This window comes from Mastigoproctus giganteus, chromosome 6, assembly GCF_048544385.1.
Source record: "Mastigoproctus giganteus isolate SK-2022 chromosome 6, ASM4854438v1, whole genome shotgun sequence".
Taxonomy (NCBI): domain Eukaryota; kingdom Metazoa; phylum Arthropoda; class Arachnida; order Uropygi; family Thelyphonidae; genus Mastigoproctus; species Mastigoproctus giganteus.
The window spans coordinates 53,637,285-53,651,704 of NC_143580.1; the positions used below are offsets into that span (position 1 = coordinate 53,637,285).

The 14,420-nt window shown below is 37.1% G+C and overlaps 1 protein-coding gene across 1 annotated transcript in view; it reads right to left on the minus strand.

The window, feature by feature from the left end:
* LOC150084277 (putative serine protease F56F10.1) overlaps positions 1-14,420 on the minus strand; it is a 54,999-nt gene that overhangs the window by 21,596 nt on the left and 18,983 nt on the right. Inside the window, exon 4 of the mRNA XM_090375141.1 lies at positions 11,866-12,001. Within this exon, the coding sequence (XP_090231267.1) occupies positions 11,866-12,001 (136 nt within the window). The remainder of the gene's footprint in view (positions 1-11,865; positions 12,002-14,420) is intronic.

Consider the following 14,420-nt stretch of genomic DNA (forward strand, 5'->3'; position numbering starts at 1 on the left):
TCAGATCCTGCTAGAAGTCTAATTCATTGTTGGAATAAATTTCCACCTAGTGTTGTGGAAATAGGTAGTCTGAATAAATTTAAAGAATGTTTGGGCAAGTTACATGGGTAAATTTTTTTTTCCTTTTTGGCCAGTACTACATAAGCTTTGCTGCCCCTCCATCATGTTGCCAATACTTAAAATCAATAATATTAAATTACTTAAAAATAATGAATCATTTGTGAAATGAAAAACACTTTGCACCATATTTGGGGTGAAATTAATTACTTTACTTAATGCAAAATGGAGAATTTACATTTAAACCATAAAGAAACCAACATTGATACATCCAAAAAATTAAACTTAACTAGTAGGCAACACTTCCAACTCCTCTTTGGGAAACATCAGGGATTTACCTGAGACCACTTTGCTGATATGCCTTGTTCTTGACCAAATGACACCGATATTATTTGGAGGTTGGCAAGGAAAAAGGGAAGTTGGCAAGGTGATCTGTTAGTTATAGATGCATCATGACAGTTTCATAGGAATGAGAAATATCACCTGCAAGTCATGATCCTACTAAATGTTGGTTTTTTTTTAGGATTTCAATTCTTCAGCATTTTCACATTCAATAATAAATTAATTTTATCACAAATTATAAAATTTTTCATTTCTCAAATACTAACATCATGTGATGTATTTGCTACAATTCACAGTTTCAAATTTTCATTTTTAGTGATTGTGTATATGTTGCTGTTTATATTTTTGTGTTATGGTATCACAATTTGTTAAAGATAAAAAAATGGAAAACTAACCTATTTAATTGACGTGCATGAAAACTGCCAGTCAACCACATAGATTTTAACATGTTGACTGTCAAGGCTTATTTGGGTAAACTGGTCTCCAATGCCAATTTCAGTTAGGCATGCTAAATTATTCAAAACCCAAATTATAATGTATATTCATCACCAAAACTTATAAAAAAAGCTTATTGTTGTAAAAAAAAGCATTGTGAATTATCTCTTAGTTGGCGTATGTAATAGAAAATTCTTCATGGCAGCCAACTACAAGTTAACTCGATTAAATTTCCTTATATCTGTGATATAAGGAATGCAGAACTGGAATTTGGGGAGTACAATGTGTACAGAAAGGATAGATAGGATAGGAAGGGAGGAGGGGTTATGCTATTAGTTAAGAAACACATAAAATCCAAAGAAGTGAAGCCAGTCGACATCGCTGGACAGTGCAGTGTCGAGTCAGTTTGGTGTGACATGAGCATTGGGAGATCAAAATTGAGAGTAGGAGTGTGCTATACGCTTAATTACTCTGATGAATATAATAAGAAACTGTACAGGGAAATAGAGTGGGCCAGTAAATCAAAGAGTCTTATAATGGGGGATTTTAATTTCCCAGATATTCACTGGAATTTGTGGCTTGGTCACTCACATGCTAGCAAGGCTTTTGTGGATTTATTGGATGACTGTTTTCTACATCAGCATGTTCAGGAGGCAACTAGTGGGAGTAATACTCTTGATCTGATTATCAGTAGTGATTCTTCATGCATTAAAAATCTGCAGATAAAGGAACCACTAGGTGGCAGTGATCACAGTGTGCTGAAGTGGGATTTACTCAAAGAGGTAACTACCATCGGGGATAAAGGGAAGGGTTTTTGCTTTCGTAAAGGCGACTACGATGGTCTGAGACAGTATTTAAATTCAATACAGTGGGATCAACTGATGATGTTACCAACAGCAAATTCAAAATGGGAAGCATTCAAAGAATTTATCTTGGAAGCTACTAAGCTTTACATACCAGCTAAGAAATATTGTTCAAGGTTTAGCCCTAAATTGATGTCAGATGAACTAATGAGACATATGGCAGAGAAGAAAAATGCATGGGATACATATAAATTAATGGGTGACATGGAAGCCTGTGATAGATATAAGCTGGTCTGTAACCAAGTCACAAAGGAGATTAGGCAGGCAAAGACAGATTATGAGAAATCCTTGGCAAAGGATACAAAGAAAAACAGAAAAGAGTTCTTTACCTATGTAAACTCTAAAAGGAAAGGGATGAATCAGATTGGTCCACTGGATATTGATGATTCAACTGTTGATGATCCTGCTCAGAGGGTTAACAAACTAAATGAGTATTTTGCATCTATATTCACACATGAGGAGTTATTCAGGAAGGGGAATGCCAGAGGTGAAGTAAACTCTGGCAGTGAGCTAGATAATTTTGTAATAACTGAGAGGAAAGTGGAGGAGAAATTGTTGAGGATAAACATAAAAAAGACACCCGGGGTGGATGGGATCTATCCAGTTATATTAAAGGAGGCAGCAAAGGAAGTAAGCAAACCTTTAGCCATAATTATGAGAGCTTCTTTGGACTCAGGGGAGGTACCCATAGACTGGAGATGTGCAAATGTGACCCCAATTCACAAAGAAGGATCAAAGGCTGACACAAGTAATTATAGACCTGTGAGTTTAACTTCTGTTCCAGGAAAATTAATGGAGGCACTGGTAAAAAAAGCACTGCAGGATCATCTAGGCAAGACTTCAGTTATAGCTCGGACACAGCATGGTTTTGTTAAGGGAAAGTATTGCCTGACCAATATGATTGGATACTATGATGCAGTCACAAAAGAACTGGATGCAGGGAATAACTTTGATATTATATATTTGGATCTTAGAAAGGCTTTTGATATTGTTGCACATGGAAGACTGCTGCACAAATTGGAGCAGTGTGGCATTGGAAGCAAATTGCTGCTATGGATAAAGGGATGGTTGAAGGGGAGAAGACAGAGAATAGTAATCAATGGACACTGCTCATCGTGGACTAATGTTATCAGTGGAGTCCCTCAGGGTTCAGTGTTGGATCCATTGTTGTTTTCTGTATTTATAAATGATATTGATGATGGTATATCAAGCTTAATGTCCAAGTTTGCAGACGATACAAAGATTGGCATGGTTGTTAAGGACACTACTGACACTATGCTGCTGCAACAGGATCTGGAAAGGTTGAGCAGATGGGCTGAGAGGTGGCAAATGAAGTTTAACATTGACAAATGTAAAGTACTACATATGGGAAACAGTAACCCCAGAGCAACGTATCACCTCTGTGGTACTACACTGACAGTGGTAGAGATTGAAAAGGACCTGGGGTTAATTGTGCAGGCAGATATGAAGTTTTCTGAGCAGTGCAGATGGGCTGCAAGAGTAGCTCATGGTGTCTTGTGAATGATATACAGGAATTTTTCTAGCAGGGATAAGGAGGTGATTATTCCCACGTATAAGCAATGGTCAGGCCACACCTTGAGTACTGTATACAGGTCTGGAGGCCTCATTTCAAGAAGGATGTAGAGTTGCTCGAATGAATACAGAGAAGGGGAACAAGATTAGTGAATGGAACAAAGGGTTGCTCTTATGAAGAAAGGCTTAAGTTTTGCAAATTACAGTGTCTGGAGACTAGGCATTGGCGAGGTGATCTGATAGAGGTGTATAAAGCCTTGAATGGTTTGAGCATGCTCAATGCTGATGGGATTCTCCCTCTTGCTCAGAATAATCACTTGAGAGGGCACAAATTCAAATTGAGGAAAGACAGATGCAGGATAGATGTGCGGAAATGTGCCTTTAGCCAGCGGTTAGTTGGTTGGTGGAACAGACTTCCATCCCTTGTTGTGGAAGTTGAGATGCCTAAATAAATTTAAGGCTCAGCTGGACAGGTATTTCGAACGAATGGAGGGGTGAAATGGGAGTGGTTTTTTTTTTTTTTTTTGGCTGATGCTACATAAGCTTGCTTTCTTGCATCATACGCCTGTACTAATGCCAATGCTAATTCAGACTTGTTGTAACTTGCAGACTTCTCTGTATTTGAATCAGTGCTGTGCATAAATATGCTGCAGTGACACAGACTTTGTTGTGTACGTTGTATTTATTACTTTGTTACGTACTAATAATAATCAAAAACATATAGATAAGAAGAGCCCACTGATCGAAGAAGAGCTTGAGCTCCAATCTAATATGAGTGACTCGAAATTTGAAGAGCTTTTTGACGAGTCGTACGGTCCTGGTTTATAGATCAATCGGATTAAATGCTCTCGTATTATTCAGTGCTAAGAAAAACCATCAGATGTCCGAAAAAAACTGCATTACATATTATAGAAATATATGTGCATAACACATACACCCTTTTCCATCAAGTTACGGATTTCTCTGAATTTTGGACATTTTATGGTGGAACCCGTAACTTGACAGAAAAGTTACATTGAATCTTTGATTGGAGAAAAAATTCTAAACGTTCAAAAGAAGATTAGGTCTGAACATAAAATTCATTATTTAGAATTTAAGTTGGCTATACCACCACCAACTGAAAAAAAACCACAGCCGACTAAGCCGTGTCGAGTATGTATGAGAAATAAAAACGCCACGGAATGCTATTATTGTCCAGTGCACTAAGAGAAGCTACCTCTTTGTGTGAAGAAAATATTTCTTTTTGTGAATAAATTCTGTTTTCTGATGCCGTGGTTGATTTTTCATTCTTATCCCAGAAGCCAACTATCCATCAGTTACATATATTTTCTTCGAATATACTCTTAGCTGTGCCTGAAAGGCAAGTCATAGCAGCTCGAGTTAACTCATAGTCGGCGTCCTGGGCCAGATCATTAAGTATGAATTAACTACTAGTCGGCATTCAACGTGCTAAAAAACAAAGCTTTCAAAAATATGTATGGAATTAAATTTGATAACAATAAAAATGCTTGTACAATACAAGAGAGAGAGATTAGCTTTTGGTGAACTCAATGCACTGTTTGCTGTTTATATTAGACAGGCTGCTGCTTAATAGAGGGCCACTTAAAGCAGGTTTCACTGTAATACTCTGGGTCACTTGTTTTCTTTTAGGTTGGCATATTTAAGATTAAGAGGCCTCCGTAGCCGAGTGGGCAGGAGCGGGAGTGCAGTAGCACATGCTCTTTGAGTAGACCGGGGTTCAAGCCCCTGACTGCTGAATACGATCAATCTGCCAACCCACACTGGACCAGCATGGCAGATTATGGTCCATTTTCCTCAACATGAATTGTTGAGGAGGCTTTCATCCTGCAGTGGGTTGATAATGGCTGCACTTTACTTTTATTTAAAATTAAATACAGGCGAAATATACAGACACTTTCTAAACTATGAATATCACAGTTCTGGTTTACACAGTTCATACATGAACTATGTAACCCAGAAACTGTGATTTCTTTCTCCATCACTAATTATCAATGAGTCACTAATTCTATTTTTGAATAGTTGTAGATAATCCCATGGCCTTCTGATGACCGTTGCCACTATAAAATTTCTATAGAATTGCCCAGAAAAATCTGTACAAGAAATATTTGTATACTAAATGTGCTTTAACAATAATACAAAACAAATGATTTTTCTGCTTGGTGTCAGACTACCATTTACTGTCACAGCTACTCAGACAGACTTTTTAAAAGTAACAAATTTTCCAAAAATTGATTTACTGTATTAATGTTTTGAATGAAAAATTTTAAAGAAAATAAGAAGCTTATAAAAAATTTGATCATTAACAATAACCTATTTAAAGCTTGAAGCCATCTATCCTGTTTTTCAAATTAAACAACATTTTAAAACAATATCCACAATATTACTTTTTGACGCATCAAAATCATACTGTAACTCCAAACTTAGATGTACAGTGTGTCTTATTTTTTTTGGGACATCAGATGTAGTTCTTATCAAAAAATTCCAATAAACACCATTACACTGCAATTATTACTTCTGTTAGCTGTTAATGGTATCGTGTTCCAGAACTTCTGCTAGTCCCTTGGTCACATGCACTACTCCTCAATGATAATAATGTCCAGGTAAGAAAGGGAAGAGAGATGGTGATAAGAGATTGACTGACCCCTGATTGGTCAAATCAGACAAATCTACCCTCTAAAGCAGTGTTTCCCAACCTTTTTCTAGTCGCGACCCCCTTTTATAATAGCCAAGTAACCTGCGACCCCTGCCACATTTGCATAAAAAGGCATTTTTAATAGGATAAAGAAAACACATTAAAAATAGATTTATTAGAATATAATTCTAACCTAATATTTAATGCGATGGTTGTACTTGCATCTGGGCAACTAGCTTCAAAATTTGCAGCTGAGTGTTTGTTAAAGCCAACCTCATATCACCCTCAACATTCAATCTGTTTCTTGTTTTGTTTTGATACGAAGAAGCGTTGAAAATCCACTCTTGCAGAGATATGTAGAGGCAAATGGAAGTAAAACTCGAAAGGTAAGCATGGTGACATTTGGATATGACTGATACATAGCACACCAGAACTGAGCCAGCAATTTTTCATAAAACAAATTACGTGCAGAGGAATTGTTCCGCAGATCCAAGAATTCATTCTGTACTACTTCATCTGGAATTCTGGCTACATTCACTGAAGCAGAGAACGGGTTTTGTACCAGTGCAGCAGCAGCTTCTGTAAGCTCAGGGAAGCACCACTGAAATTCCTTTCAAGGGATTCAAGGTGCCCGGTAATCTCCTCCCTTCAGATTCCTTTACCACACTGCAGAGTTTTTCAAACATGGCAATGTTTCCAAGATTTACTTTCTGAAGCCAGTTTTGCAGCTTGCATACAAATGCCTGAAGATTGTCTTGAAATTGGATAATGTGTGCTTGCTTCCTTTCCCTGAAGTTTCAGGTTCAGTTTATTTAGCTGGTTTCAAATGTCTGCTAAGTAAGCAACTCTTTTTTCCCAAGTTTCATCATTAAAGTAAGCCACAAGGTCACGTTTCCCTTGCACTTCCAGGAACAACTTGATTTCATCTTTCAACTCAAAGACACGATTGACAACATTTCCTTTTCACAATCAGCATACAGCAGTGTAGAAAAGAAGAACCTCGTGATAAGAATTCACGTCTTTACAGAATTCTTTAAACAGACGAGTGTTGAGGGCTCCAGGTTTGATGTAATTCACAATTTTGATCAGAGAATCAAGTACCTCTTGCAGAGGAGCGGTAAGAGTCTTACTGGCAAGAGCATATTGGTGAATCATGCAGTGAATGCTTGTGGAGCAAGTTCTTTCACTTTTGTCTGAAAGCCCGACTTTGACCCTAGCATAGCTGGTGCTCCATCTGTACAAACCCCACAGATGTTTTTCCACTGTAGTCCTCCAGTTTCAAAAAAGGTATTTATCTTCTCCATAATATCACCTTTTGTAGTAGTTTCAAGTGCACTACAAAACAGGAATTCTTCTTTGATGTCATCTGAATAAATATTTTTCACGAAGACAAGCAACTGAGAACATGAACTTACATCCGTTGATTCATCAACTTGAAAAGAAAACAATGGAGAAACTTTGATTTCATTCAAAACTTGCTCTTTCACATCTACGGACATATCTGAAATGGGCCTCTGAATAATGTTATTGGACACATATTTGTCGCATCTTTATCTCTGGCTTCCCCAAGAATTAACTTCACCATCTTCAACATGCAGGGTTTGACGACTGTTTCTCCAATTGTGTAAGGATTTTTTTTGGTTTAGCAATTTCCAATGTGACTTCATATGATGCTGTGCTCTGTTGCTGAAAATTTCCTGTAGGATCAAGTCTCTGATGTCTGAGACTAGTTTCACGGCGTCGAAAGAACTCCAAATCCTTTTTAGTATGTTCTGAATGCCTTGTCTCTAAGTGACTTTTCAGTTTTGAAGGTTTCATAGATTCAGCACTAAGAATGACATTGCACAAAATGCATTGTGGCTTCTCTATGCCATTGCTGATCGCAGTGGTAAAGCCAAATTTTAGATAGTCTTCTGAATATTTACGTTTTTTCACCATGGGTGCGGATTTAGCATGGACTGATGATGACTTACTGTCACTCTTTAGATTTTAGAAAGTGCAAGCAGTAGCTAACCCGTGCTCAACAGCGAGTGGCTGTTTCTATCATGGCGCCAACTAAAGGTGCTTGACTACTGGCGAACTAAGTTCGCGCCAGTTTGCATTAGACGGCCCATCGCGGACATTATTGAATTACATCATTGCAAATATGGCAGCGTCAACAAAACATATGGGGTGATCTTCAACTGCGTTAAGAGAGCAACGCGCCTTTATTTGACGGTCCATATTCGTCAGTCTGTTATTCACATATTGAGACACCGATTAAAAATGAATTTTGATGTTGAATTTTGCATCATAGTGAATATTTTTTTCAGTTTACTATTTGTAACATAGAATTTTATTCTAATCATAACACTGCATTTGTATATTTTATTTTTAGGGAGTGAATCAAGGTCTGCCGCAGCGGAAATTTGAAAAAATATTAACGGCCCGCCATAGCAAATAATTAAAATAATATAAAATGTTTAACATGTATGAACATGGCAGGCTTTTAATATTTAAGTATCCGCTGCGGTGGACCTTAAATCACTTCCTTTCATTTATCAAAAATCAGTGTTACAACCATTAGTAGAATATTGAAGTGTAGCCATATTATTATTAGCCATATGGTGCAAGGAAGCCTGAGGCTAATGCTGCACCAGCCAAAAAAAATTCCCGAGTTACCCTGAGAGAGAGAGAGGGAGAGAGTCAGAATTAGAAAGGAATAACCCAGAAAGAGAAGAATGATGATATCCAACTCAGGACCCTGGGTGTGCCATGCCATATTGAAATAAATAAGTGTGGAAAACCTTTGTTGTGAAATTTTCTATAAAAATAATTGCAACTAAAAATAACCAAGGCAACACCTCAGAAAGCACTTTGCGACCCCCTTGGGGGTTGCAACCCACAGGTTGGGAACCCGGGCTCTAAAGGTTCTCTTGTAATTATATACAAATTTCAATCCCTTACCATTTTAAGTAGAAAAAAAATTATTTTTTTTTTAATAAATTTACATTCTGTTGGCAAACAGATGCATCCATAATGCATGTACATCCCTCTCTATATTTTAATCCATTGTTCTATCTTCAAATTTTCTTATATACATAGATTCTTCAACTTTTCTCTGATAAGATCCCTTTCACCCAATTATTCTGAAATTGTTTACATTAGAAGTGTAAGAGAATTCATAAGCATATTCTGCTACCTCCAATACTATTATTTCCCTTTCTGTGTGTTTATAACATTCGGCAATTCCCATTTCAATAACCTAACTGTCTCTCTCACCAACATACTTTTTTTTTCTGCACCCATGTGTGTTTTTGTATATAATGTGCCTTCTCCTAATTGGGGAAATGGTGTTACTTAAAATATTATTCATTCTGATATTATACCCATATGGAATATTAAAATACCAACTTTTTAAGTTTATTCAAATTAAAACAGGTTAGCTGGTTTATCTGCTGCAATAAAATAGTTGCAATAGATAAACAAGTATAACAGTTAAAAATGGGCTGTGTATTTTTTGTTGCAACATACAAATGCAATCTTGTAATGAGCATTCCAACATCCGTGTATATTACCTCAGGATTGTTGCTAACTCCCGGGCACTACCTTTCAAATATCTCCCACCAGTCCTAAAACCATCATTATTTTTCACAAAAAAAAAAAAAAAAAAAAAAAACACCTGCTGCTAACATGCTCATTTTTAAGATTTCTAGACGAGAACACTAATTATCAGAGATGACCACTTAACTTTTCTTGGCATAAACATATCACTTCCTCTGCATAAAAAGCTTTCTCTTTTGCTCTAAGTTAGGGGTTCTTAAACAAAATAAGTTTATCTCCCTTATGGTAGATGAGGTGAGAAGGCCTCCTAGACACTGAATTTTCTTGCCCTGTATATTATAATCAAAAAATTGTTCAGAATATTTTCTGTCTATTTTTGCAAGGAAATGATTCCTTGATCAAAAATAAATGGATAAAAAAAGGGAAAAAAAAGAATCATTTCCTAGGCCAAAAATTGGATGGGAGTACAAGTAGAGAAATATTAATAACTGCTGGCTCTACACTTTTCCTTTCTTATAAACAGCTATTACCCTGTACAAATAACAATTTTAACTTACCACAGAACACTGTTCCCACATCTTGGACAGTGCCTCAGAGCTTAAAAACTTTGTAGCAGAATATACGAGAGAGAGAGAGAGAGAGAGAGAGAGAGAGAGAGAGAGAGAGAGAAAGCAGCTAGCAAGGGCTAATTAATAAAAATTACTTGCACCCACACATTAAATTATCATCTGTAATTTCACCTTTCTTCCACTACCAGACTCACCAAATGCATTTTTCTTCTTTTTATTTACTTATTTCTTTCACTTCTGTTCCAAAGAACAGAAGTAAAAGAAGTGAAAGACCTTCTTTACATATTTCCTGAAAATTACAACCTACAGAAATCCAGTGTAAACAAAAATGACCAGATATGGTGAAAGAGGCCTATGCGCTCTGGATTCATATTGAAGTGAAAAAAATTATAATTCCTCAGAGCGGTTTAATTTCAGAATACACATACAAGCACGGTTAATATATAAATATAAAGAGCTTTTGGCTGAGTGGACAGCCTTCTTCAGTTAGAAAATATATTAAAATGGCAGTTGGAATGGAGATGTGCACTGCCAAGATGGTGCGTGAGGCGCGTGGCTAATTGTTTGAGGTTGAAGTTTGTGGCTGTGACGTATGGTGGTGACGTGGCCAGCGTTTGTCTATGGACAGAATTATTGCTTCTGTGATGGGATTAACTTGACAACCACTGTTCCTGTTCAAAGAGGTATCCGAGCATTTTATGTTTAACGATTCCAACCAGGTGCGCCTTAGGTAATGGTGGGACCTATCCACAACCACGACATCGCGGTGTGGGTCAATGTCGTGGTGGGTTGTCCAGACAGGCACGCGACAACGTGACGACCAACAGCAATGCCAACAGTGGCGAGCCATCCACGAGGGCATTTATCCCATACTACCCCAATCTGTCACAACAGATCGGTAGAATCCTAAAATCACATGGGATAAAGTGCATCCAACTCCCAAGCAAGAAACTGCGTTCTCTCGTTTCCAACGTGAAAACACCTGTCCCCACTCTTCTGCAGAGCGGTTTTGTCTATCGCATCTCTTGCCGTGACTGCACTAGCTGCTACTTTGGAGAGACTGGACGTCGGCTCGAGAAACGTCTCTCAGAACATAAAAGGGCAATCCGTTTGGCAGATGTGGAACACTCCGCTATCGCCGAGCATGTCTGGACAACCCACCACGACATTGACCCACACCGCGATGTCATGGTTGTGGACAGGTCCCACCATTACCTAAGGCGCACCTGGTTGGAATCGTTAAACATAAAATGCTCGGATACCTCTTTGAACAGGAACAGTGGTTGTCAAGTTAACCCCATCACAGAAGCAATAATTCTGTCCATAGACAAACGCTGGCCACGTCACCACCATACGTCACAGCCACAAACTTCAACCTCAAACAATTAGCCACGAGCCTCATGCACCATCTTGGCAGTGCACATCTCCATTCCAACTGCCATTTTAATATATTTTCTAACTGACGAAGGCTGTCCACTCAGCCGAAAGCTCTTTATATTTATATATTAACCGTACTTGTATGTGTATTCTGAAATTAAACCGCTCGGAGGAATTATAATTTTTTCATTTCAATAAAAATGACCAGAGAAAATTACATTTAACACTCATTTGGAATTCTCGATTTGCCTCATCAGAAACTGCTTGAATTTTTAGAAGCCTTTTTAATTGAAAGTGTAGTTAGTTGACGTCAGGTACCCTGTGAGGAATCCTGAATTTTGCAGCCATATATATACACTTAATAAAACTACAGGAACTTGCATGACATATGAAATTGTGCATTGTTAACAAAGTTGTCAACGAGTATTTTTTTAAAATAAAATCTCCCAACAACAACTGAAACAAGTGCTGGTATATATACATGTTTACTTACCTAAAAGTTTTTTCAATATACTGCCAGCCAACTCTGTGAGCCATAAGTTTCTGGATTTGTTCCACTGCTTCTTCTATAGCAATGTTACACTGAGGTCCAGTAGTTGCCAAGGCATCACGTACTACTCGCAGGTAATCTGGATAGAAAAAGATTAGCAAAACTTTATATTCAAAAAATATTAAAAATACAGAAATTAATATTAGAAAATTATGTAGCATATACTTTGTACTGCTAGAGTGACAAGTGGCAAAACCACTATACTGCCACAGACGACAAATAAGTTTGTGCAGCAGTACAGGTGTACATGGGAAGTGGGCTAACTTACTGATGTAATTTGGTATAAATGTCCATAAGAATATTTTAAATTAGTCTTGAAATTATGAGGATCAGCACTTCTTCCCCATACAGAAATATATGAAAATATTTCTGTACGGGGAAGAGGGCCCAGGAGAGCAGCAGAACTGGAATTTGATTTAAAACCTATCAAGGACCAACAAAGAACAAGGGCTAAAAATTTAGTGTTGATCCAGTTTTTGCTTTTTAAGTATTTCCCAAACATCCAAAATACTTTCACTAGCATACAATAGGTTTCCAAACTGGTTTCCATGAGAGGTTGTTGAAGTTCCATGTGATTTTTAATATGAGAGAGAGAGATAGAGATAATTTTATGATCCAAATTATGCTTGTTATTGTTTTTTTAATGAAAGAGGAGCAGATAATATATAAAAAAATCAAGTTTGATGATTGATTAGATATATTAACAGTATTTCAGTATGAATTAAGAAATAGTCAAGATTCAGAACTGCCTTGAGCAGCGATTTTCAAAGTTCAGAACTCTGAGATGCTATGAAGAGATCCCAGAGATTCTGCAAGTGCACACTTAATTTTTTATATTTATATACATGTACTTGTAGTGGAAGTGCAATAGCACATGCTCTTTGAGTAGACCGGGGTTCGAGCCCCTGACTGCTAAATATGATCGATCTGCCAACCCACACTGGACCAAAATGTCAGATTATGGTCCATTTCCCTCAGCATGAATTGTTGAGGAGGCTTTCATCCTGCAGTAGGTTGATAATGGCTCCAGTTTACCTTTTTTTTTTTACTTGTAAAGAGAAAATTTAATTAGTGTCGATGAGACCTTCTCCTCTTGAGAATGCGCGAACAATTCAAATGTAGTTTATATAATTTTTCTGTAAGGTGCGGAACTTGGGGTGAGGGTTGAAATTGTACCCAAAAACTTTCCAGAGACCAACAAAACATACACTAAAAACTGGTGTCAATCTGACTTTTCCTTCTCAGATAATTAAATATATATATGAAATAAATAAAAAAAAAAAAAAAACACGGTATTTTATGATTTAAAATTTGGGATGGCTTGTAAAATTTTTCTAAAAGAGCTAAATACAAAATTTCATGAAAATCTGATCAAGGTTGTTACATGTGGGCAGACAAACTGATGGACATAGTAAGCTAGCTGGCACTTCACGCATGCCCATAAAATCCCCTATTATCCATTCTAAGAACAAAAGAAAGGAGAACAACTAAAGAGATAGTTGAACAAAAAATGAATGGTAATAGGCACAAAGGAATGACAGTGCCAAAGAAGAATTAGAAGAAAGAGGGCTTACCCTAGTTAGGGATAAAAATCTAAAAGGATACCATGGAAGAAAATAGTGAATGGAAGGCTGATAGTCCAGGACTGCTTTGTACTACAACAGTGACCTGTACACCCACTGGATATAACAGATCTGGATGAGAGTGAAGTCTTGAGAAAGCCTTTCGACATAAGTTATAGGAAATGGCCCAAAATCTTGAATGATTTGTTTGTAAGTTCTGGTTAACTTATTCTTGTATGCAACTATAAACCAGACTATTGTTTAAAAATTAATTTCAAGGAATAACTGCAAGTTAGTTCCACATAAGTAAGAATATTTGAAAAAGCACAGCTTTTTTTACTATGTGAAATATTTAATCATACTCTGTTCACCCTGAAAAACTTCAATCCTGACATAAAAAAATATATGTGCCATTGACCAAAACTTGCAATGGTTAGTTGCTAAACAACACAGTGGTACTTCAGTTACTGATCAAGGAGAGCTTTACTTGATTTGATGTTTAAGGATTAGGTGTCATGCCGGCTTTCCTAATGTATTTTGTGAACAGCATTGTCAGTTTCTGTGTCATGTCTCTTCCTCCTAATTTTAACAACTCTACAGTAACTTCATCTTCACCTAGGACTTTTTTGATTCTTCATTTTCTTCAATGAATGTTCTACCTCATCAGGAAGGATATCGAGTATTTGTGATCCATGTTCCCCACTGCTGGCATCATTCCCTTACTCCTTATATAATACTTTATAGTAGTCTTCTGCTATATGAATTATGCATTCTCTGCTACTTATAAGTACACCATCACTATTCTTCAGATTCAGTGTCATTTGTCGTTCTATATTACTGCTCATGACTACTGATTTAAATCCACTGTTTTCCCTTAATGCTTGTTTTACTTTTCTTGTGTTAAATCTTCTTATGTCTTCTCTTGAGTCTCTTTCT